This window comes from Trachemys scripta, chromosome 1 (genome assembly GCF_013100865.1).
Source record: "Trachemys scripta elegans isolate TJP31775 chromosome 1, CAS_Tse_1.0, whole genome shotgun sequence".
Taxonomy (NCBI): Eukaryota; Metazoa; Chordata; order Testudines; family Emydidae; genus Trachemys; species Trachemys scripta.
The window spans coordinates 301,014,260-301,040,498 of NC_048298.1; the positions used below are offsets into that span (position 1 = coordinate 301,014,260).

At 44.6% G+C, this 26,239-nt stretch overlaps 1 protein-coding gene across 4 annotated transcripts in view; it reads right to left on the reverse strand.

Annotated features, from left to right (window-relative positions):
• MTUS2 (microtubule associated scaffold protein 2) overlaps window positions 1–26,239 on the reverse strand; it is a 491,119-nt gene that overhangs the window by 280,809 nt on the left and 184,071 nt on the right. For all 4 annotated transcript variants that reach the window (XM_034758688.1, XM_034758689.1, XM_034758687.1 and 1 more), the window contains 2 exons: window positions 5,263–7,847; window positions 2,436–2,676 (listed from right to left, as the gene is read on the reverse strand). In XM_034758688.1, coding sequence (XP_034614579.1) covers window positions 2,436–2,676; window positions 5,263–7,554 — 2,533 coding nt within the window. In that variant the 5' untranslated portion in view covers window positions 7,555–7,847. The remainder of the gene's footprint in view (window positions 1–2,435; window positions 2,677–5,262; window positions 7,848–26,239) is intronic.

The window sequence follows — 26,239 nt, forward strand, 5'->3', positions numbered from 1 at the left end:
GAAGATACTTTTAATAAATAAAAAGAATAGATCAATAAGGAAAGCCAGTGACTCACTAGAGAACAGTGGAAAGAACTTAACAACACAGGAAGAAGATCCAGCAGAAAAATTCAAGTTCTTTATCTCACTGCTCATAAGGGAAATTGGAGGTGAGATGACAGAAATGAAAATAACGTGTCTGGGGCAACACAATGAAAAATTAAAGGCATTAGGCAATCACTCCGGAACAAGTTTTGTGTCATTTAAAAATCAATAAAAACAGATGGGCTACACATCAAGATACAGAGGGAGATGGCACAACAGATCATTAGCAGAGTTATTTTTAATAGTATCTTTGAAAGTGGTGAGATAACAATGGGCTGGAGAGATGCAAACATAATGAAATTCTTTAAGAAGGAAGCTATGGGGAGCAAAGGAATTAACTCTGGCCTTGGTGGCAGACAAGATCCTAGAGATAATCAGTGATGAGATCACAAAATAACTAGAAAAATATGACTTGATAATTAATGGCCAACTGTTTCATAAGGGATAAAGCTTCTCAGTTAGAAATTTTAAGATGACATTACAGAAAAGAAACAGAGGTGAGGCACAGACAGATACTGCTTGGATTTCCAATTGGTGTTCCATACAGTAAGAGATGACGTAGGTGAGGTAAAATCTTTTATCAGACCAACTTTTGCGGTGGAAAGTACAAGCTTTTGAGCTCCACAGAGCTCTTCTTCTGGTCTGGGGGAGGAGGCCCAATCCAGAGTGTCTGAGTTAAACACAAGTTGGGATAGATTGTTAAGCAGAAGGCATAACGTGTTGGAGCCAGTCACTTGAAATGAAGTGGGCAACTGGACATTAGATTGTTAAGCACAGATTGTTTAATTGGGCAATTAAAGGTAGCAGGCAATGTGGTGCAGTACAAACTGTTGTAATTAGCCATAAAATCAGTGTCCCTATTAAAGTCCATGGTTTTTGGTGTCTACCTCACCTACCTTCTCTCTCTTATATGCTGGGACCAACATAGCTACAACAACACTTTAATGAAGTAAGACACAATGCATAATCTAGACAAGTCTAATACGTGGAAGACAGCATGTCCTTGAATGAACAAAAAAATGGATTGGCAAAAGCAGGGATTGCAAAATGAAAAGTACAGAGTGAATAAAATAATTTTATGTATGAAGAGGATGAATAAAAATCATTCATTTGAACCATCAGATAAGTGATTAAATATGTTAGCATGCCCATTCCCTGTGTTTCCCTTCCCCGTACACTTACGATATCTCTGAGTTTCCACCTTTTAAGGACTGTCTCATCCTTCCCTTCCTTCAAGCTCTTACATCTCCTGTCAATGTCAATATTGTTTCTAGTTTCCTTGCCCTCCACTCTGCTCCCCCTATATTCCTGTGTCACTTACAGCTTTACTACCTTATTCTGTGATCTTGTAAATTCTCAGAAGTTATGCAGAAATGGGCTTGGCTAATATTTGCGAATAGGGCCACAGAGAAAAAAAATCCAGGTACTGAGGCAATACAGCACCAATTTCACCAAGATGGCGATAGGAGGCACTGTGCTGCTGGAGGTACTGACTTTCTGATGAGATGCAAAACTAAGATCCAGACAATGTGTGCTTTTTAACTATCAAACGGCACTCTTTTCAAGGGCAGAGGTGGTGTTAAGCTCAATGTTGGGGTCATATTCCATTCTGCCTACCTAAATACCTTTGGGAGTTTTTAACTACAGCTTTACTTCTTGTCCTACATTTCTATGTAGTGTGGTATGCTGTTAAGTGGCTGCCATGTTCCATTCCAGAGAAGGCTGCATTTCAGTGGTCTGTGTACCAGATCCTATATATATATATATATATACACACACCCCACCCCCCACCCCATTAGTCTGTTTGATCTTGTGCTGTGTTCAATGTTCTGGCACAGAAGAGGTCTGTGTCAGGCCTTCAGAAGATCAAGACTGTAGTAAATGTCACTTCTCTGCCAGCATATTTTAACACTGTGAGGCACATCAGAACAGAACACAGAGTTATGGGGAAGGGGACAGAATGAGATAGTAAATTCTAAAAAAGACTTTTGTGATGGGGAAAAAAGTGTTCAATTAACTTCCCTGCTACAACAGCAAAGGTAACTAGCCTCCGACTACTGCAGATAAGACATTTCAGACACCTACAGGGAGGAGGAAGATCAGGTACATAAGCACTGTAATGACTGGTCCTGAAACTGATCCTTCCTCCTTGGCAAGAGACCCAGTAACCTTCCTACAAGCCCCAGGCTCCTTAGTCAGCAGAGCCTTACCTCAGACTGGATAAAGGCATCTTGTAGAGTGATATTAGAGCTTTCTGGTATCAGGCCAAGGTATTGCTCGTTTTGTCATATGCCTGTCTGAAAAAATAATTACTGATTATAGTTAAAAGACAGGAAGTGTTTGTAGTTTACCTGAAGCCTCAGGATGATAAAGGCTGGAAGCATTTGTTATTTGTCCTGGCTGATGGAGGCAGCTATCTGAGGATCTTTGACTTGCAATCAAAATCCTACTTTTTGCAGAGGGCAACCTGGAAACTGCACCCAGTCCTAACTGTGGTTTAAGTATCATGGCAGATCGATAAAAACTTGGAGATACCTCATAGTGGGTATATGGCGGAGAACAGAATTCTTCTTTCATAGGCCTTTTCCCAACCTATAGAGAAATAAATGAAACAAATATCACTGCAGTGTATTCATATATCCAGGAAACAAGGAGCTCACATTTTCTTGTAAAGACTATGACTAATTTCTCCTCTTTGTGGTTGCTGGGAGATTCAAAATGTAATGGTTTGATCCTATTGATCACTAGCCATGGAATAAAAATTTCATTCACAACCCAGCCAAATGCAACACACCGCTGACCCTTGCTCTCAGAAAAAGCCTCAAGTAGTGAAAACAAAGTGACACTATTAACACCTGAAAGGTAAATCTCCTTGAACATGGAGAATGATGTGCCAAGGAAATGAGTAAAGGGAATTTTTGTTGGATGTTATTTAAAATATTCCTTATTTGAAGATAAACTAGAGTTCTTCTTTTTTAAACAAAGACACTCATCTCTAGCAAAGTTTCTTGAATGAGCAAGTTGTCTTTTATTACAAGAATGTGGAGAATTTAATTCTTACATCATAATGAATGAAACAATTAGAAACACAAGTACTTTTACCTAATTTCATCAGAAAAATAATCTCATTTGAGATTAATATGTTCAGATTCATTGTGATGAATAAATACAAAGAAACTTGACCTTATTTGTTCACAAAATGACCCTGAGTCCTATGAATTTATTTGTTATTCATAAGCATTTGCTAGATAGTTTGGTATGAAAACATCAGCATACGGGCTAATCACAAACTGTTCACTTTGGCTTTTGTTATTCATTATTGATGTCTGTATGTATGTTATGTATGTAGTAGGTAACCTAAATCAGATGGTGCTGTTTCTGCTCCTTGAAACTGAAGATTCTTAAAAGAGAGAAACATTTTTGACAAATGTGTGGTCCAATTCATGAAACTTTCACGATTCATGTCCCAGGCTGTTGTCTGAATGCTGATGAAAGTCACAGCCCCACAAACAACAGCAGAGCCAATTCTCCTCATAAAGGCCACGAATCTGCAAAGACCTATACATGTGCTTAGCTACACACACATGTGTAGTCCCACTTAGGCTCGGTCTACACTACAAACTTATGTCAGTTTAACTGAAATCCACCCCCAGAGTGCACTATGTGAATGGGAGGACTTCTCCTGGTGGCATAGCTACCAACTCTCATGGAAGTGGAGTACCTATGCTGATGGGAGAAGCTCTCCCGTCGGCTTAGGTAGCGTCTTCACTAAGCGCTACAGCTGCACCGCTTTAAGTGTGGACCTGCCCCGAGTCCACCTCTTCAGGCTGTGGGCTGCTTTCCATGACTTGGGATAAAAGAACACAGCAATGTCACATACTTATGGGTGTTCACTCCTCCACAATTTGCTAAGACACATTTACACTATTGCCCCCAATTAGCACTCTGGGTTGGAGTCCAACTTTTGTAGACTTTTCTTTTAAAATATAAATCATAATTCTCTGTTAAGGACCCTTTAATGTTTTCCAGTGTGAACCAGTTAGGGATTTGGGGGAGGGGAGAGTGGCTTGGAAATCAGGGCTAAATGTATTTTAAAAATTAATAAAAAATTACATAGGCAGAAGTATATCTACTGATAAATGAATTCTGCTGTAAATTACAATGTATTTAATATGACAAGCCCATATCTTTTCAGCAATTATAAGCATTTAGAGGATGCGTGGCTATAGGAGCTTTGATCCTAACAGGTTCATAAGCACATCTTTAATATTTCAAAATATGTAAGATTGGCCTTAAACTATTACAGAAATCAGTTTAGAATCTTTTAGGGTTTTGCATATTTTATACTGAAATTCTGATAAGACAGATATTGTAGATATTTAGGGCTTGTCCACACTTAAAACGCTGCAGCTGCGCTGCTGTAGCACTTCAGCAAAGACACAACGTATGCCGACAGGAGGGGTTCTTCTGTCAGCGTAATTCACCGCCCTGAGGGGAGAATTCTCCTGTCGACCTAGCGCTGTCTACACCAGGGGTTAGGTCAGTTTAACTGTCACTCATGGGGTGTGGATTTTTCACACCCCTGAGCAACGCAGTTATACCTATCTAATTTCCTAGTGTATACCAGGCGTGAGCATTTTATCTTTGCTCTACATTTCTCACCATAAATGTAGCCTGTTTTTCTGTTCGTTCAAATGAGAGGCAAACTCTTCTAGTCCTACTGCATGTCACCAGTCCAGAGCTCTTGCTGGACATACCTGCCAACCTTCCTCTGGAGGAGGAAAAGCCCCTGTTTACCATAGTGTTTACCATAGCAAATAGTGACCATTTTCTACAGCTGTCTCTTCAAAAGGCTCGCCCAGGCCCATGTATGTCAGCGGAGTTAAGAGACATGCCTTTCTCTCTCTCCAATGTTCCCATTTATAGCTTTTGAATATTAGGGGGTGATTGTGTGCTTCTGGGAAGCACTGTGACAGTACGGCAGCTTCCAGCAACAGACCATTCGCCATCACCAACGTCAGTGTCAGAAATAGTTAATAAAGTTTGTTTACAATACCCACATATATCCCAGTACTGATTTACTGTTTTCAGGTTTTACCACCAATCTCTGCTATTTTCCTCAAAGAAATAAGTAAACAAACGTCAATAGGTATACAAAAGAGGTGGTTATCTCCTTACCTCCTGTAAAAACTTTTCACTCATTTGACCAAAATGATGCCCCGGGGGTTTAATGCCAGATACCACAAGTCCCGAACCATAGATTCTTGGCTTCTGCAAGTCGGGTTTAAATTTATCATACAGAATGTTAGATGGTTTAATATCCCCACCACTCAATATCTGCTGTTCTTTTGCCATGGGCATACCACACACAGGGGGACCATACGGCAGCTCAGTTGAGGCAAAGGAAGAGTCAAGATGGTCTATAGACTGAGGATTTCTTCTAATGTAAGTGATGATCTTAGGTCTCACGTGTTTGGGTTTGGGTATGACCGGTTTTATCTCAATGTTTTCTTCAGGCTTTTCACTGCTGTCACTCTCCGCATCACCCTTGGCTGTAAGGGAGCCCTTGGAATGCACAAGGATTGGTTTGGGGATTCCACTGTTCACAGCAGTCTTGATAGGCACTTTAGGGGATATGTTTAACAACTGGGTACTGTCAATGGGAGGTAGGACTGAGGAGGGTGACAGCTTGTCAACATGAAGTGCATAAAGTTCCTTTAAATTGCTGTTTGAAATTGTGGGCTGATTATTAACATTCACAGTTGCCACTGGGCGCAAGGAAGTTGGGACACAGAAAAAGGCATCAGCCCTTGCTGAAATTTTATAACTCTCTGATGCTTCATCTGAAAGATATTTCTTTGCAATAGCTGTCTTTTTATTCTGAACTGAAAAGCTTGCAGTTTCCACATCACTATCCTGGTTGTTTGGCTGTTCGTTTGACATTGTGTCTGTACTAAGCGCTCTGTGTTGATCTGAGAGATCAGAGGCAGACACTGTGGTGTTTTCAGTGTTCCCTTTGACTAGCATCAGTTTATTCTCATTAACTTTCATGGTTTTGCTGTAAGGGAGACTGACGTTGTGTAGAAAAGATATATGCCCACCAACTGTTTGAATGCAACTTGTACCAGCTTCAAGTAAGTTTCTATTTCTTGTAGGTGTCAGCTTGCCACTCGATTTGCTATCAAATACAGATCCAATTTCTTTGTCTGTTATGTATTCCTGACGACCCTGATTAGCTGCCCTGCTTTCACCATCATTACTTCCTCTTCCTAACCCAGGGCAGGTGTTATTACCACTTCGTAGTCTGTCCTCAGCATAGGCTACCACTTGGTTTAAGAGTGGATCCCCTACTTTACTACAAAAGTCTTGAAACTGGGGAGCTTGCATTTTGGACACTTCAGCTCCACATCCTTTCTTCTCTTGTACTAATGTACTTTCTTCTCTTTGACATCCTAGAAATTCTACCAACATAATTCTCTCAATTTTTTGTTGACAAATGTTCTTAGATGGTACAAGTGGTGGATGTTTTAACTCCAGTTTTTTACTTGTATGACCCTGACCTAGTTGTGCTTCTGACTTACTAGAGACTTCACTGGGCTTACCACTTAAATTTAGATCTACGTGAGTAGGATGCAGTGTGCTTTTGCTGTTAACATTTGGTACATCTTCCACATCCATTTGGCTCTCTGGGATATTTACTTTCTTATTCTCCGAGGTAGATGGTTTCGAATAAAACACCATATTTTCCTCTGAGGTATTGTCAAGTGGATGAAAAACCATACCTAGAAAATGATCCGCTGGTGTTTTCTGTGATTTCTCAGTATCACCAATCAAATGATGTGATGTATCAATGGAATCCAGTGATGCAGAAAGTGAACGTTTACACGACACACGTTCTTTTGAAAATGCTTCTGTTTTAGTAGAAAATTTACTTGATCTTCCCAAAGAAAGCCTTTTTATTCCTTCAGCCTCCATGGTCCTGATCATTTTATCCTTAGAAATATGCCGGGTAAATTCAACATCATCTTTTGAAAGAACCCCTGAACTGGTATCATTTGCACTGCTCTTCAAATTAGACAGACTTTTTCCTCGGCTAATACGAATATTCTTTGAAGTATCCTTAACTTCATCAATCTTGTAATCTTTATCCAATTCCCTGTTTATGGTAGAAGGCAACCTAAATTCTTGTACATTGATATCACAAATCTGAGATTCCTTAAAGACCAGAAATTTATTCTGCTCTGTATCCAACTGCGTAATGTTCTCTGACCCACCAGTATGCACACTTCCAGGATCAGTTGTCAAATCACATCTCTTGACTTCCCCTTCAGTGCTTCTGACCTTTGTCATAATTTGGTTGGCATTTGTATCTCCCATACTTATTATGCTTTCATTGTTATTTTTTATTTCATTTCTGTTGTCCTGCAGCTGGGTGTAACATGGCTCACTTGGTACCAGTGATGCACTCATTTTGAAATTTCAGGTGACTGCTTTTTTGAAGAGCAAAAGGAACAAGCTCTCTCTTCAATCAGTTTAACTAGTATGCAGGCTTCAGTTAAGGATTTAAATTACAAACTGATCAGTAGAAAATTCTCTCTCAAGTTGTTTGGAGTCTTGTTAGATTCACATTTTTATACTGCTTCAATTGCTTTCAGAGCAACTTCCAGACTTGAGAAATCTTTTTGACATACAGTAGAGATTTAATTAAAGCAAGAGATATCCATTAGGTTCCCTCAGAATGAGAGCCAGTTAGTCCATTTAACCTATAAGGGAAGAAAAAAAAATCACACATGTTGTTAACTCGGATGATGTCACTAGCAATACTCACTGTTGCATCCACAGATTAATGTTTCATAACACTTTATGTAAATTTTCAATTATTGCTAATAACAAATATTTGTAGACCATGGCCTGGTCTACACCAGAAAAGTTGTATCATAATAACTATGTTGGAAAGGGGTGTGATTTGTGTGTGTTATACCCACATAAGCACTAGTGTGGATGTAATTATATCATAGCTTTTTTCGCTTCCCATACAGGAAAAAGCTACACTGGTATAAGCACTTGTATACCAATATAACTGAGAGAATTATGCCACTTAACTATCCCAGTATAGTTAAAATGACAACACTTTCTAGTGTCGACAAGTCCCGAGGAACAAAATTCTGGCGACTTCAGGGAAAGTATACTTCGCTTCCCTCCCTCCCCCAAATAGCAGTGATACACACACTAAGGCTATATCTACTCTAGGAGCTAGGGATGGGCTTCCATGCTTGCAGACACATACCCATCCTAGCTCAACAAGAGCTAGCGTGAGCATAAGTAGCAGCCGCGGTAGCATGGGTAGCTGCAGTGGAGGCGTGGCTTAGCCGTGTTCGCCCCACCAGTTTCGGGCAGGTTTGTCGTTGGCATGGCTAAGCCGTGCCTCCACTACCGCTGCCAGTGCAGCTGCACTACTATGTTGGGCATATTAGCTCAGATCTGAGCTAGTACAAGTATGTCTACACCAGTTGGAAATCACATCCTTAGTTCGTAGTGTAGATGCTAAACTATGTTACAGCCATCAAAGCAGACCCTCCCTGATTTTTTTAATAGGGCGCTAAAAAGGAGCAGGCATCCTCTGTCAACTGCAATGTCTAGAAGACAGCTTTCTACACTTGTCTCCTCACATTTTATCTCAAGTCATTCAAAAGTAATTATTAATAAAGAATAATATTTAACATGTAATAATATGTACATTTGGAAAACTAGAAATGAGCCAAAGTTGCAAAACTGAGACCCAGTTTTGAAACCACCACCAATACCCTAAGATACTGAGATTCCAGTTAGAAGGATCAGGCCATTTTAAAGAGACACTCTATCTATAACATCTGGATGCAAGTTTAGGTCTGTATTTCAAAATCCCTCTACGCTCAGAGGTTCCAGTTCAGCCCATTCTTCAAAAGGGCCCTGATCCTAACTTTCAGATCAGAGTTCAAGTCCAGATTTGTGCATGTGGTTTGGATTCCAGTTTCTGGCTCAGTTCCCTCTCTAGAACAAACATTAACTGATTACATTAATTCATGAAACAGGACATTATATCAGAGCTCCATTTCAATATCACAGAACCGTATTATTATGCATCTTATCCTTGGAGCACTTTAGGATATGAATTTTAAATTAATGCTATGTTCTGCCCTTACTCCCAGAGATTAAATTATTGAACTGATTGTAGATATTTAAAGGTTTCATTTAAAATTTGGACTTTCTCCAGTTAAAATCTTTTGCAGAATTACAGAAGCAGAATTTACACATTAATTGTGAAGGCTAAACCCTCAACCTACAGGGAATGACTCATGTTGCTAAATGGTGACCCTCAGGTTCTCTGGTAGACAGTCAATGGTTAGGGTGCATGGCATCAAAGGAAAGAGATTTTAAAACAAAAAGAACAGTGAGGAGAGCCTCAGGGCTCAGAAAAGGATGGGAAAACTCAAATTCAGCCTCTACCCACCATCCCTTCCCTCTTCCTAATTCCATCCTCCCACCTCCAAAAACCCTCAAACACTATACATACTACAGTTGCACTAATAAAGACATAATAGAGAGGATACATAGCAGAATCTTGTTTTCATTGTGTAATTTGCTGAGAAGGAATGAAAAATAGAGCTGATATGAAACAACGGGGTTCCTTTCCTCACCACTCCCCCTGGGGGTTAGGGAGAATATAAAAGAAGAATGTCATAAACATTATGGTTCCCAGGTATGTAACCTAAGTCAATGCTATGAGTCACTATTTGACTTATTTATTTATATGGTCAGAATCAAAGGTATGAACTATGCTTATTCAGAACAGGTGCTCAGTTGTCAGTGTTCCATGCCTTGGGGGGGGGGGGGGGGAAGCGGGGGGCGGAGGGAGGGAAGGGAGCAATGCTATTGTCATAGGCTAATTTGCATTCTGTTCCATTACTTTTGTATAGAATGTATGAACAAAATAGTATTTTAACAAGAAAAAAAAAAAAAACAAAACTAAAACCCCAACCTTCTCTTTGTCACTTTCCTCTCATCAGTTATGCAGATCACTTTTGAAGTACACATAAGGAAATATTATTCACAAATGTGTACTGTGCTTGCCAAATACAATTTTTCAACCAAAGAAAAACCAAAAGCCATATATATTCACCTCTTAGTCAACAAAGTAAACTTGTATTTGCTTAGCGTGTGGAATGTACGTGATTAATTTTATTGGGAATATGGTTTCCCCGTAGTGGAAAGTTGACCAATCTGACTAAATTGAAGAGATGTGCTCAGGCTTTGTTCTTCAGATAGAACTGTATTTCCCTCAAATGGAAAGCGAAACTGACAAAGACAATACAATTTCATTATTTTTTTTTTAGTAGTGGGTGATCTTGGTGTCAGATATTTTGCAATAATTTAAGTTAGTTTAAAAAAAACTTTATCATGTGCTCTGCAGATTAGTAGGGATGACACCACTAGAGTATGTTACTCTCGCCCTCCCCCCCTCCTGCAGGAAAACTAATAGGAGAACATCTCTGATATTCCCTCACTGAGATTCTCCCCAGTTATTCTGTCAGCTCCCAAAGGGAGGGGCTCCCCCCAAACAACAAGCAGCAGGGTCCACCACTGAATTCCACGAAACCCCGAGGATCTGATGAATCCCCTGAACCAAAAGAAGACCAAGCATATTCACACAGATGTCTCATACATCTAGGTCTCTGGCACACCCTGCAGCAGAACTCCAGTGGAGCTACACTGACAGTACTTCTGAAGCTAGCAGCAGCTGTCAGGAGCCCCCTTAAACAGGATCCCTAATGGGAAAGTAAAGGCTTAGATTCAGTAGTTCCCAAAGTTGCATTACATACACTTCCTCAATAGCACAAGGCGGATGGACCCCTCTGGCCTTGGCCCACTAACTCCTTGTCCCTTCCCCACTTATGGATTCTCGGACCCAGGGAGAACAATCTAGGTGCTACAGCAGCGCCAATAAATAAATAAATAAATAAGATAAATAAATAATGTGGCTCTCAGGTGCACAATTAGATCTTAAAAAGCGACAAAGAGTCCTGTGGCACCTTAGAGACTAACAGAAGTATTGGAGCATAAGCTTTCATGGGTGAATATCCACTTCGTCAGATGCAACGTATTCACCCACGAAAGCTTAAGCTTCTGTTAGTCTATAAGGTGCCACAGGACACTCTGTCGCTTTTTACAGATCCAGACTAACACGGCTACCCCTCTAATTAGATCTTACACATTTTTAAATGTACAATTCGATTAGTACTGTTGCTTGTTGATAGTTTTTAAATAAATGTCTTACAAAATATTAGAAGGGAGTTAACAGAGGCATTTAAGATTGTGGTGGATAAGGTAAACACTAGGTAGTACCCCCTCTTTACCCTGCCCCATGATGTGAATACAAGTGGGCACTCAATGAAACTGATGGGAGGTAAATTTGAAAAAAAATTAGAAACACTTCACAGAACATGTGCTTATCCTGGAGCATTCACCACAGTGGAACATTACAAAGCTAAAATGAGATAGTGAAACATCAGGTTTCGGGGCATAAACTGATCACTGATTTATTTACAGCATCAGGTGTTGGCCACTTCCCAAGGGAGGAACCCAATCTACTTATAGATTCAAGATCAAGAGAGACCATTGTGATCATCTAGTCTGATCTCCTGCATAACATAGGTCAGAGAATCTCAGCCAGTGATTCCAAGTCCATCACTTTTGTCTCACTTGGAGCATCTCTTTTAGAAAGACATCCATTCTTAATTTAAAGATTTCCAAGGCTTGAAGAATCCACTATATCCTCTTGGTAAGTTGCTTCAGTGGTTAATAACCTCCATGGTTAAAAACGTGTACCTTATTTCTCGTTTGAATTTGTCTAGTTTTAATATCCAGCCATTGGATCTTGTTATGCATTCATCTGCTAAATTGAAGAAACTTTTAGTATCAGAATCTTCTCCCCACAGAGAACCTATAGATTGTGATCCAGTCACCTCTTAACCTTCTCTTTAATAAACTACAGGACTTGAGTTTCATTAATCTTTCACTATAAAGCAGGTTTCCCAGACCCTGACTCATTCTCGTGGCTCTTTTCTGAACTCTTCCCAGTTTTTCAACATCCTTTTCAATGTGTGGACACTAGATTTAGACAAAGTGGGTGAAATCCTGGCTCCATTGCAATCAATGGCAGGACTCCCATTTGACTTCAGCGGGACAAGGATTTCATCCAGTACTCCAGTAATGGTCTCACTAACACCATATACAGAACTAATGCCACTTCCTTACTGCTACCCAATATTCTCCGATTTATGCATCCAAGGTATGTGTTAGCCCTCTTAGCCATAGTATTGCATCATCGACTCCTGTTCAGATGGTTGTCCACCATGACCCTAGATACAGTCCACAATCCTGTAAGCATGACATACATTCTTTGATTAGATAGACCAATAGTTGGATCCATGTTAGCAAATGTATGCCATATGATCCCTGTAAACTAAAGTTATGCAATGTAAATATAGCTGTCAGGATTATCAACTCAGAGGAATGTGGCAGTGGTGCTGGAATAAATCTTAAGGCTCCATTCTGACTTAAAATATACTCAAAACTGTAGGTTTTCTGCAGAATCAATGCATAAAATGGAGATAAGAATCCATAAGTTGATTAATAAATATACTGTTTATTCAGGCTTCTGTGATAAGGAATCCAAACATTTTTTTTTGTTTGAGTCAGCACAATAAATATTTTAGATGACTATGACAGATAGATTTGAGTGTATGATTTATAGTTTTGTATCAAATGTAGGCACCTACTGCATCTGATCATTCTAATATAGATAACTTCTATGTGAATAAATTATGTCACTGGGACTTGAACAGCATAGCTTTCCCTAAAAGGCAGGTCTAACCCTAGCTTCAATAGGCTGTTTGGGAGTCATTAGGACGAAACAAATATCAAGAGGGAAGTGAGAAGGAGATAAATGTGTCTGAGTTCTTACTAAATCAACTTGTTAGCAACAGGTCACACACACATAGCTTACATCACTTCTTGCAGCTCTGGAAGGTCTTAACAATTTCTAAAAGGAAACCTTTTAACCCTAAACCACTGATGTCACACATCAAAGACAGTGGCATCAAATCCCCTAGAAGCAGTGCCGTGCAGATCCTGGATAAGGAGTAGGACTGAAAGATTTAAAGATTGGACTTAATACACAAAAGTCTCGATGTGGGTAAAAGTCTCATATTACAATACGAAGCAAGGTAGAAAATGTTTCTTCTGAATTTGTGGGCGTGGAAACTCACGATATGTTACAGCTCTTGAAATCATGGCAGGATACAATTTCAACATGCTGTGAACAAAGTGTACAAAGCAAAATAGACATGCTGGTGAGCGGAATAAGACGAGCCATCAATCTATGATTACTTGTGGTTCCTATAAGGAAGAGAAAAGTTCTGAAAAGCCTGAGACACTGCTAAATGGCTTTGTTAGTTTCAGCAACCTCAATTTCCCTCACAAATGTCTGCCTTCAAGAAAGTCTACCTCTGTGTATAACCACAGGACAATGATGATTGCTTGTGAACATGTAGCTATTACAAATCCAAACTCCTAATTCCCACTGACCTGACGGGGAGATTCCATGCATGGAATTATTTTAAAGATTGAACACAGAGGACATAACCACAATTAAGCAAAAGGGGTGGGGTAAAAGATTTGAGAAAAAGAAAAATACTGGGGGTGGGAAGATAAACAGTTTACTTTAGAACAGGGATCAGCAACCTTTGGCACACGGCCCATCAGGGAAATCCACTGGCGGGCCGGGACTGTTTGTTTACCTGCAGTGTCAGCAGGTTCAGCCGATCGCAGCTCCCACTGGCTGCGGTTCGCCATTCCAGGGCAATGAGGGTTGCAGGAAGTTGCGCGGGCCCAGGGATGTGCTGGCCGCCGCTTCCCACAGCCCCCATTGGCCTGGAACGGCGAACCACGGCCAGTGGGAGCTACAAATGGTCAAACCTGCGGACGCTGCAGGTAAACAAACTGTCCCGACCCACCAGCGGATTTCCCTGATGGGCCGCATGCCAAAGGCTGCCGATCCCTGCTTTAGAACATTTTAAAAATGGGAGAGTGAGATTTGAAATCATAACCCCAAGTGAAAAGCAGCAGAAATTAACGATTAACTAAAAACAAGGCAAAATAACTGAGGAAAAACATACTTTAAATAAATAAAATATAAATTCTGGTCACCATAAAATCTCATTTGGCCACCATAATCCAGTAGGCGGTCATCAAGCTTTCAACCTGTAACAAGGTCCCTAATCTCATATGTCCTGGCCTCTCCTAAACTTCATTCTTACCAGCTGATCCCAACCTACCACCTGCAACACTAGGAAGAAGGTGAAGGCAGAACTGGATGATTTATGTCACACCACACACTGTGGGGACAATAATACTATATGGACCTTTTTAACAGAATAGGAGCACCTAGACCAGGAAGGTGACATTCCATTTTAAACAACAGCAGCAACTTTTTTCTTTGTTATTGTAAAACAGGCACATTAGGAATTACACTGGAGGCATGTGCTGTTTGTATTCTCAGGAGGCGCAACATAAAAGAAAAAAAGATAAACCATATTATTGGGGCTTTTTTTGTTTTTAATAAGAGACAAAAAATAGAGCATCAATAATCTTGAGGTCCACAGAGGAATTCTCAAAAAACATTACAAGAAATAAAAGGTAGAAACAAAGAAATAAAACCAGAAGCTGGTTGCAATTTTTGACCAGCTCTAATAAAAACTATTTCCTGAGCATAGAATTTCATAAATATTCCCTCATTGCCAGCACTGCAATTCTATCAACTAAATATTTATGATGTTAAATTGATGCTAAAAACATGTTGGCTGGTACTGTACAGTTAGGGTTACCATATTTCAACACTGAAAAAAGAGGACACTCCACGGGGGCCTGGCCCTGCCCCAACTCCGCCCCTTCCCCACCCCCGGTCCCACCTCAGCCCCGCCCCAACCCGCCCCTTCCCCAAAGCCCCCGCCCCAACTCTGCCCCCTCCTCTGAGCACGCTGCATTCCCCCTCCTCCTTCCCGCTCTGATCTTGGTTGGGGGTTGCTAAGTGCTTCCCTGCTCCCCACTCACCCTGCAGCCCCTGCACCCCCCGCTCCTGCAGCCTCTGCGCTCCCCGCCTGCCCTGCCCCTGCAACCCCCTGCCCCTGCAGCCTCTGTGACCCCTGCTCCCCACTCTCCCTGCAGCCCCGGCACCCCCTACCCCTGCAGCCTCTGCGCCCCCGCCTGCCCTGTCCCTGCACCCCCCGGCCCCTGCAGCCTCTGTGACCCCTGCTCCTCACTCGCCCTACACCCCCCCGCCCCTGCAGCCTCTGTGACCCCTGCTCCCCACTCGCCCTGCAGCCCCTGCCCCTGCAGCCTCTGCACCCCCCTGCCTGCCCTGCCCCTGCAGCCCCTATGCCCCTGCCTGCACTGCTCCTCCTCGCCCTGCAGCCCCTGCACCCCCCACCCCTGCAGCCTCTGCACCCCCCGCCTGCCCCTGCTCCCCCGGCAGCCTCTGCCTGCTGGAGGCTTCAGACGCTCGGCAGCGCAGGTCCCTGCAGCCCCGGCCGCAGCTTCCTTCCTGCCGCCGAGCTCGTTCCCCGGCCTGTCTGTCCCTGTGGGAAACAGCTCCCGCAGCGCCGGGTTCCAAGCTGCGCGGGACAACGGGGCCACAGGAAGGGTCCCTCAGTGGCCGGGGGGGTCCCCACCCGCAAGGGAAGCCTGAGTCCCCACCGTTCCCCACCTGAGCATTGTAGCTGGGTCAGCTGGGCTGCACTGTGGACCCGGTGGATCGTGCTGGGCGGACCCTGGCTTATGCCTCCCTATTTCCCCGGACATGTCCGGCTCTTTGGAAATTCCCCCCGGACGGGGATTTGAGCACCAAAAAGCCGGACATGTCCGGGGAAATCCGGACGTATGGTAACCCTATGTACAGTACCTACAGCTTATGCTGACAGCTCTTTCTGGTTTCTGTTCTACAAGAACTAGAAACAAAAAGTGGGATCTGAACATCCAATGCCTCCATATGCCCCCATTGCTTCTATAATACTTCCTTGTTATTTCTAGGTATTATTCTGAATAGAAAGTAAATGAATTGCAAATTGGTAAGGTGTGCCTATGGGTTTAACAACAAAACAAAGTGTGTTTCTCCCTCCACAGCTTTATTCTTGAGCCTCAGGGACTGAACCAAAGCCCACTGGAAATCAATGCTAACATTCTATTGATTTCACTGGGCTTCGGGTCAGGTCGTTAGTACCCACAGGTTTTAAAAAAAGAACCAAAAGCTATTTATGTGAACACAGAACTGCAGCATATAGTAGCTGCTCTGTCAATTTGAGCATAGTTATGTTCTGCTGGACAAAAAGATCTGGAAGCTAAGGCAATAGGCCTTTCAGTGTGATCTTCAATACACGTGAAATGGCTGCTCCTATTCCATATCTTTATAGGCAAAGTTGCATTGTAGTGTGTAAAGACTCTTTCAAACGCTATAATCTTCTTGGGGTCATCCAAAGCCTGGGTACACTGCGTGGACCAACGTCATTTCTGTGACAGTTCACTCAGAGGATATAACATTGTCACTATATTAGATGAGAACTTATGGTAATAACTGACCATTTCCAGAAAGGTACGTAATTGTGACACATTTTGCAGTTTGAATGCCTTGTTTGCTCTATGACCGTGCTCAGACAGTCTCCCACGGACCTTCTGGAGGTTCCCAAGGTGCTCTTTATCACTAACTCCCATGAGCAGTGTATTGTCCAAGTAACAACAAGTGCCAGGAATATTCTTAACAATGGCTCACTGCCAAACAGCGGGTACTGATGCTCTGCCAAACACTCTCCTGTTATACTTAAATAAACCCTTACAGGTATGAATCATGAAAATACTTCCTGCCACTTGTGAAAAAGTCCAAATAATATTTTGGGCTAGTCTACACTACACAAGCTTTGCTGATACAGCTAGACAGGTGTAGCTATACGGGCAGAGCCCTCAAGCGTAAACACAGTATATGCCGATAGAAGGTGTTTTTCTGCTGGCCCAGTAACCTACCTCCCTGAAGAACATTAGCTTTGCTGACAGAAGCAGTCTTCTGTCAGCATAACTCCATCCACAGTGGGGGTTTTGCTGGCATAGCTATGTTGGCCTAAGGGGTGTGTTTTTTTCACACCCCATCAGATACAGCTTTGCTGACAAAACTTTGTAATGTAGTTCTGGCCTCTGTTCGTTGTCTTTAAGTTAAACAGGTGCACAGGTCGACTTCCTGTTGTCATTTATCTGCAAACTGCTGAATCTGAAATCCTCTGGAGTTGCCCTTATGAGGCGGCGGTTGTACTTGCTGCACTGCCCTGCACATTTTCCATGTGTACCTGTTTGTTACAGTTTTTAAAGATTTGCCCTCTATTTGCATTGTGAGCCTGTTTCCCACAATGAAAGCATGCAGTGTAGGTGTGTTGCCCATGTTGTGCTTTTTGCATGATGCCTCATGTATTTGTTGCACAGATTACATAATGATGCTGCTCCCTGACATCTTTAGTAGTTGTCTTCCTTGATACAGCAAATTTTAGTGCACATTGTAGGGTCAAATTAATCTTGTCAATAGCTGGTTTTGGATTGTTTCACATACCACATATCAATACATCTCTTAATGCATCATTTAAATTCTCTCCAAATTGGCAATGCTCTGTTAATTTCCTTAATTCAGCCACATTCAGAAATGTTGAATTTTCTTTTGGATTCTGTTTATAAAAGCATAAACATTCTGCAAGCACCAGTGGCTCTAGGGATAGGTGATTTTTGTAGCATTTCCACAATCTCAGCAAATGCTTTGTCTGCTAGTTAATAGGAGCTGTTGGGCCATGCAGCAGGTTACAGGTTTTAGCCCCATGACACTTAGCAAAACTGCCACTTTCCTCTCATTGTGATATATTTATTTATATCATTCTATCATGCACAATTGGCCAGATGTATTCTGGAGTTTTTTTCACACCTTTCTCCAAAGTATCAGAGATTGGCCACGGCTGGAGACGGGACACCAGACGGGGTGGACTAGGGCTCTGAGGTGGTACAAAGAATCATTTCTCTGAGATGCCTGGCTGGTGTGTCTCTAGAGTGACCAAGTGTCCGGTTTTCAACCAGAACACCCAGTCAAAAAGGGACCCTAGTGGCTCAGGTCAGCACTGCTGACTGGGCCGTTAAAAGTCCAGTCGGCAGTGCTGCGGCGTTAAGGCAGGCTACTCCCTTCCTGTCCAGGCTGGCACCACGCTGTGCCCTGGAAACAAACAGCAGATCCAGCTCCTAGGCAGGGGGGCCACGAGGCTCTGTGCACTGCCCCCGTCCCGAGCACCGGATCTGCACTCCCATTGGCCAATTCCCGGCCAATGGGAGCTGGGGGGGGCAGTGCCTGCGGGCGAGAGCGGCACATGGAGCCTCCTGCCTCCCACCCCCACCCATCCCCCCCATGTAGGCCCCGGACCCGCTGGCTGCTTCCGGGGCACATGCAGCACGGTGCCAGGACAGGCAGGAAGCCTGCCTTAGCCCCCACACTGAGCTGCTGACCAGGAACCACCCAAGGTAAGCCCACACTCCAACCCCAAGCCCCAATCCCCTGCCCCAGCCCTGAGCCTCCCTCAAACCTGGAGCTCCCTCCTGTACCCCAAGCCCCTCATCACTGGCCCCAACCCAGAGCCTGCACCTCCAGTCCAGAGCCGTCACCCCCACTGCACCTCAACCCCCTGCCTCAGCCCAGAGCCCCCTCACACACCCTGAACCCCTCATCCCCAGCCCCACCCGGCTCAACCCACAGCCCCCTCCTGCACTCCAAATTCCTCGACCTCACCCCCCAGCCTGGAGCCCCTTCCTGCATCCCAAACCCATCATCCCCAGCCAGAGTCCTTACCCCTCCCACACTCCAACCCCCTTCCCCAGCCCACTGAAAGTGAGTGAGGGTGGGGGAGAGCAAGCCACTGAGGGAGAGGGAATGTAGTGATCAGGGGCAGGGCCTTGGGGAAGGGGCAGGGTTAGGGTGTTTGGTTTTGTGCGACTAGAAAGTTGGCAACCCTATGTTTCACTCACATACTCAGGGTCAAACTAATCACCAGATTCAGCACCAGGAAGGAATTTCCCCCAGGTCATATTAGCAGGGACATTGGTGGGATTTTATAGAATCATAGAATATCAGAGTTGGAAGGGACCTCAAGAGGTCATCTAGTCCAACTCCCTGCTCAAAGCAGGACCAATTCCCAGCTAAATCATCCCAGCCAGGGCTTTGTCAAGCCGGGCCTTAAAAACCTCCAAGGAAGGAGACTCCACCACTTCCCTAGGTAACGCATTCCAGTGTTTCACCACCCTCCTAGTGAAATAGTTTTTCCTGATATCCAACCTGGACCTCCCCCACTGCAACTTGAGACCATTGCTCCTTGTTCTGTCATCTGCCACAACTGAGAACAGCCTAGCTCCATCCTCTTTGGAACCCCCCTTCAGGTAGTTGAAGGCTGCTATCAAATCCCCCCTCATTCTTCTCTTCTGGAGACTAAACAATCCCAGTTCCCTCAGCCTCTCCTCATAAGTCATGTGCTCCAGACCCCTAATCATTTTTGTTGCCCTCCGCTGGACTCTTTCCAATTTTTCCACATCCTTCTTGTAGTGTGGGGCCCAAAACTGGACACAGTATTCCAGATGAGGCCTCACCAATGTCGAATAAAGGGGAACGATCACGTTCCTCGATCTGCTGGCAATGCCCCTACTTATACAGCCCAAAATGCCATTAGCCTTCTTGGCAACAAGAGCACACTGTTGACTCATATCCGGCTTCTCGTCCACTGTGACCCCTAGGTCCTTTTCTGCAGAACTGCTACCTAGCCATTCGGTCCCTACTCTGTAGCAGTGCATGGGATTCTTCCATCCTAAGTGCAGGACTCTGCACTTGTCTTTGTTGAACCTCATCAGGTTTTTTTCGGCCCAATCCTCTAATTTGTCTAGGTCCCTCTGTATCCGATCCCTACCCTCTAGTGTATCTACCACGCCTCCTAGTTTAGTGTCATCTGCAAACTTGCTGAGAGTGCAGTCCACACCATCCTCCAGATCATTAATAAAGATATTAAACAAAACCGGCCCCAGGACCGACCCTTGGGGCACTCTGCTTGAAACTGGCTGCCAACTAGACATGGAGCCATTGATCACTACCCGTTGAGCCCGACGATCTAGCCAGCTTTCTATCCACCTTACAGTCCATTCATCCAGCCCATACTTCTTTAACTTGACGGCAAGAATACTGTGGGAGACCGTATCAAAAGCTTTGCTAAAGTCAAGGAATAACACATCCACTGCTTTCCCCTCATCCACAGAGCCAGTTATCTCATCATAGAAGGCAATTAGGTTAGTCAGGCACGACTTCCCCTTTGTGAATCCATGCTGACTGTTCCTGATCACTTTCCTCTCCTCTAAATGTTTCATAATTGATTCCTTGAGGACCTGCTCCATGATTTTTCTAGGGACTGAGGTGAGGCTGACTGGCCTGTAGTTCCCCGGATCCTCCTTCTTTCCTTTTTTAAAGATGGGCACTACATTAGCCTTTTTCCAGTCATCTGGGACCTCCCCCGATCGCCATGAGTTTTCAAAAATAATGGCTAATGGCTCTGCAATCTCACCCGCCAACTCCTTTAGCACCCTCGGATGCAGCGCATCCGGCCCCATGGACTTGTGCACGTCCAGTTTTTCTAAATAGTCCCGAACCACTTCTTTCTCCACAGAGGGTTGGTCACCTTCTCCCCATGCTGTACTGCCCAGTGCAGCAATCTGGGGGTTGACCTTGTGCGTGAAGACAGAGGCAAAAAAATCATTGAGTACATTAGCTTTTTCCACATCCTCTGTCACTAGGTTGCCTCTCTCATTCAGTAAGGGGCCCACACTTTCCTTGATTTTCTTCTTGTTGCTAACATACCTGAAGAAACCCTTCTTGTTACTCTTAACATCTCTTGCTAACTGCAACTCCAAGTGTGATTTGGCCTTCCTGATTTCACTCCTGCATGCCTGAGCAATATTTTTATACTCCTCCCTGGTCATTTGTCCAATCTTCCACTTCTTGTAAGCTTCTTTTTTGCGTTTAAGATCAGCAAGGATTTCACTGTTTAGCCAAGCTGGTCGCCTCCCATATTTACTATTCTTTCTACACACTGGGATGGTTTGTTCCTGCAACCTCAATAAGGATTCTTTAAAATACAGCCAGCTCTCCTGGACCCCTTTGCCCTTCATGTTATTCTCCCAGGGGATCCTGCCCATCTGTTCCCTGAGGGAGTCAAAGTCTGCTTTTCTGAAGTCCAGGGTCCGTATTCTGCTGCTCTCCTTTATTCCTTGTGTCAGGATCCTGAACTCGACCATCTCATGGTCACTGCCTCTGCAGAGGATTTCACCTTCCTCTGCATCATGGCGCATGGATCACCTGCTAGGATCAATCGGGCACATCTCACGTAATGAATTCCCTGACATTGAAAGGGATTCAGGCATTGGTGGCTCCTCAGTCTCTCCTGTTCTCTGCCATTGGCACTGAACAGTTGTCTCCTGAGGACTGAAATGCTTTAGTCTCACTAACGTCACTGGGTCCTATTATAGGGTAGCTGGGTAAAATGTAATGGTTTGTGTTATACTGGAGGTCAGACTAGGTGATCTAAGACCCCTTCAGGCCTCAAAATGTTCTGGTCTCTCAATATAGGTGAGCCAGTCTTCTAGTGAACTATCGAAGTCCAAAATCCATTTGCCCTAAACAGATGCATATTTTAAGCCTTCTTTTTCTCTAAATCAGCAGTGTTCTCACAGTCCTAGTGGCTGGAGGGCTTTTCAGTTGTACCAGGCCTCTGCAGGCACGCTCTGTGCCACTGTATTCCTGGATCAGTATCCCATGCTCGCTGCCAACTGCTGTGTCTTTTGCTCTTTACACAACAAATGTAATATGAAGTAACCACATGGCACAGCGGAGGCCAAATAACCATGTTTACTAACTACATGTAACATGCAAGGCTGAGCTCCATACATGCACCGCTGCTTTTGCATATTTTTCAGAACACAAAGAGCACCATCAGAGGGCTCACTAACTATTTAAAGGGATTCTACCCAATTCCTATACAGTATCTCCTCGCTTAACGTTGTAGTTATGTTCCTGAAAAATGCTACTTTAAGCGAAACAATGTTAAGCAAATCCAATTTTCCCATAAGAATTAATGTAAATGGGGTGGGGGGTTAGGTTCCAGGGAAATATTTTTCGCCAGACAAAAGACATTATATACATATACAGTATAAATTTTCAATAATTTTAAACAAACTAATACTGTACTCACCAATTATGATTGTGAAGGTTGGTTGAGGCGAGGCATAGTGGGATTGGGGCACGGGGACTTGCCCCACTCTGCCTGTCTGGCGCTCCTGCCAGGGAGTGGGGTCAGGGGCTTGCCCGCTCCCAGGCTGGGAATGTTGGGCAGGTGGAGTGGGATAAGCCCCCGCGTCCCAACCTGCTCCCCAGCTGGAACGCCAGGTTGGGCGGAACGGGGCAAGCTCCCACTTCCCGACCCCTCTCCCTGGCTGGAACGCCGGGCAGATGGAGCAGGGCAAGCCCCTGCACCCCGACCCCGCTCCCCGGCAGAAGTGCCAGGCAGGCAGGTGGAGCAGGGCAAGCCAAACAACCTTATAATGGAACGTTGCACGACTTTAAACGAGTATGTTCTCTAATAGATCAGCAACTTCATAATGAAACAATGTTAACCGGGACGACTTTAAGTGAGGAGTTACTGTACAATAAAAGAACCCAAAAAGCAAAAAGCCAGAAAGCCTTCGCCTCCTCCCATGTTATTTCTCTACCTTAAGCCTCAAGGAAATAGCCAGGAAGTGAATTAATTCCCTGTTTGCTGGAAATCAATGGGGATTTCTTCAACTTGTCACACACATCATTCCTGAAAGAACAGCCAAAAGTAAATGCAGCAGAGCCACACTCTTCCCACCCCACAATGGGGGAAGGGGAGCTCAGCATCTCGGTGCACCTTACACGACCTGTGGCACACCATGAAAGAACAGAACTGAAGAATCATGTGCCAGCAGGCACTGTAGGAGCAGATTTTTGATAGCCCAGAGCCCAGCAACGTGTTTAAACCACTGCCAGTTGCTGGAATACCAATTGTTATGCTTATTGCTGAAAGCAGCTAAAAGAAGGCCTTTCTGAAACCTTAGCACAACTAACAGACCAGGAGGGGAGAGGGAAGTGAGTGACCTCGCGGAGTAAACATGACCCTGTTCCCTCATGACTTGAGTTGTTTTTCCCAAGCATGCGGTTTTATAAGACTGAAAGTCTGGCAATAGTTAACGATTGCTATACAGCTGGTTAAATGATGGAATATTCTCTGCCTGACAGGCTGGAAATCTCCACACTTAACTTAGTTTCAGCTCAGCAGTTTGTTCGGGTTTTTTTGTTTTGTTTTTATTTTGATGAACAAGTTCTGTAATACTAACAAATTGGGCATAAAAAGAGGGAGAAATCTGAGCTCTATGGACACGTGAACACCTCTCAAATTCCCTTACAGACAGAAGACTGGCCACTGGACGTTTGTAGTTATCCACTCAAGACCTCTTCAACACCGTGGGCAAATATGAATCTGGGATTTTTGGGGGGTGTATTACTAACTTGTTGTGGAGATAGGGTTGCTATCCCTCCAGGATTGGCCTGGAGTCTCCCAGATTGCCCAGTGACTATTGAAAGGAATAGTTGGCAACTTCAGTCAGAGTTGGCAACCCTATGTGGAGGTGTATAAGTGCTTGAGACTAAAAGTATAGCTTTAAGTGAAAGCACTCTTGTATTGTGCTGTTTGTGCCAGCCATCTATCGGTTAAACAGCTGTGTCTCCAGTGATTTATTTCCTGCCACCGCTTCATCAAGAGTAAAAGTTACCAAGAGCTTTGGGTTCAGAAACCCTGGGTAACACCACTGGGATCTCTCATTGCTTCTGTCCATTGAAGGGGTGCACGATCAGTTTACTATTCACTTTCCTTTCTGAGTAAGAAGCCGAACCGACAGCACCTGCCCCACGAGAAGCATTTTGATACAGTTTAACTTCCTTGTGCATGGCATGTGGTGGCAGGGTGAAAGGGGGCCCCAGCCCAGGAGGGATAGCAAAGGGATTATATTGCCTTCAGAGCTGCTAACTCTCGGGATTTTTTCAGGAGTGACAGGAGTTTGGCCAAGGCTGGAGCTGGTCTCATGACAAGGTGAGATGCTCCCACACTCTAGCCAATTTCACACCTGCCAGATGGGGATGGGACCTCCTCTGATTGGCTGCCTATCCCACTAGCCCACCTCCTGGGGGTAGAACAGCCAATCCAGGCTGCTGCATGAAGCAGACAGAACTCCCTCCTACTCCCCTCAGATGCCATATTTCTCACAGGAGGGGAGGCGGTGGGGGGAGCACAGGGCCCAGCAGCTCACTCCCTCTGCCCCCTCCCTTCCTGTGAGCAATGGGACTCCTCCTCTGATCCTCCCCCCGTCTCCTGCAACACCTGGCCTGGGAAGGGGCAGAGAAGGGGTGAAGAGCCCCTGGAGCTGCCCCCCAACCTGGAAGGGGGAGGAGACCCTGCTGCAGCCCCCAGACCCAAAGAGGGGCTGAAGAGCTCCAGGAGGATCAGAAATGTGGCAGGGGGAGGGAGGGAGTTGCAGAACTGATGGTGGCTGGGCAGATGTGGGGGCTGAGTGGGGCTAGGGAGACTCTAGGGTTGCCACCTCTGAAGTACAAAAATCAGGATATCCCTGAGCTGGGGAATGTGCGGGGGAAATAGGAGATGGCTCTTGGGTGTGGATCGGGGCCCTTCTGAGCAGGAATAGCTGCCATCATGGCGAGAAGCAGGGCACTGGGGGCTATTTCCTTGAGCTCTTTTTACTGCTCTGAGAGACTTTTTGGTCAGGTAGGAAGCTGCTGCTGCTGGCTTCTTCTCGGGAACTGCATGGTAGCCAGTATCATGGGGAGCAGCAGCACGAGGAGGAGGAAGACGAGACTCCCTTCCCCCCCCACCCCCCCCAGCAGCGGCCCAAGAGGTGACTCCTCAATGGACAAAAACCAGGAGTTAATTCACTTTTAATGTCCTGGGACAGCTACCTCAAAAAAAAAGGACAGTCATTGGAAAACCTGGACTGGCACCAACAGAACAGATGTGGGGGAGGACAAGACTGGTTTGGGGAGCAAAGTTAATTGCTGGGCAGGAGACAGGCAGATGGGGAAGTGACAGCTCGTGTAGTGAGAGCCAAAATCAACTTACTCAGTAAATTTGGGAGAGTGCGCAATGCTAATGGTCACACACTGGGGATGTGCAGAAGGGGGTTCAAAAACAAAAATATCTTTTTAAAACCTCATGGTTTTGGGGGTCTGACTCAGGATTTTTAACTTTTGGGGTTGGCAATACTGTGCCTGTTTGACAGCCAGAGACCCCTTTTCAGTAAGGGAGTAATTGATATCACAGGTCTGTTCCTGAGAGGAAATGGCCTCTGACACATGCAAGTCCGGCTGACTAACGGGAGTTGTGGGTGTCCAGCTTTCTAAGGCCTGGTCTACACTACGAGTTTAGGTCGACTTTAGCAGCGTTAAATCGAATTAAGCCTGGACATGTTCACACGACAAAGCCCTTTCTTTCGACTTAAGGGGCCCTTTAAACCGGTTTCTTTACTCCACCTCCGACGAGGGGATTAGCGCTAAAATCGGCCTTAGCGGGTCGGAATTGGGGTAGTGTGGACTGAATTTGACGTTATTGGCCTCCAGGAGCTATCCCACAGTGCTTCATTGTGACCGCTCTGGACAGCACTCTCAACTCAGATGCACTGACCAGGTAGACAGGAAAAGCCCCATGAATGTTTGAATTTCATTTCCTGTTTGCCCAGCATGGAGAGCACAGGTGACCACGCAGAGCTCATCAGCACAGGTAACCGTGATGGAGTCCCAGGATCACAAAAGAGCTCCAGCATGGACTGAACGGGAGGTACGGGATCTGCTCGCCATATGGGGAGATGAATCAGTGCTAGCTGAACTCTGTAGCAGTAAACGAAATGGCAAAATATTAGAAAAGGTCTCCAAGGC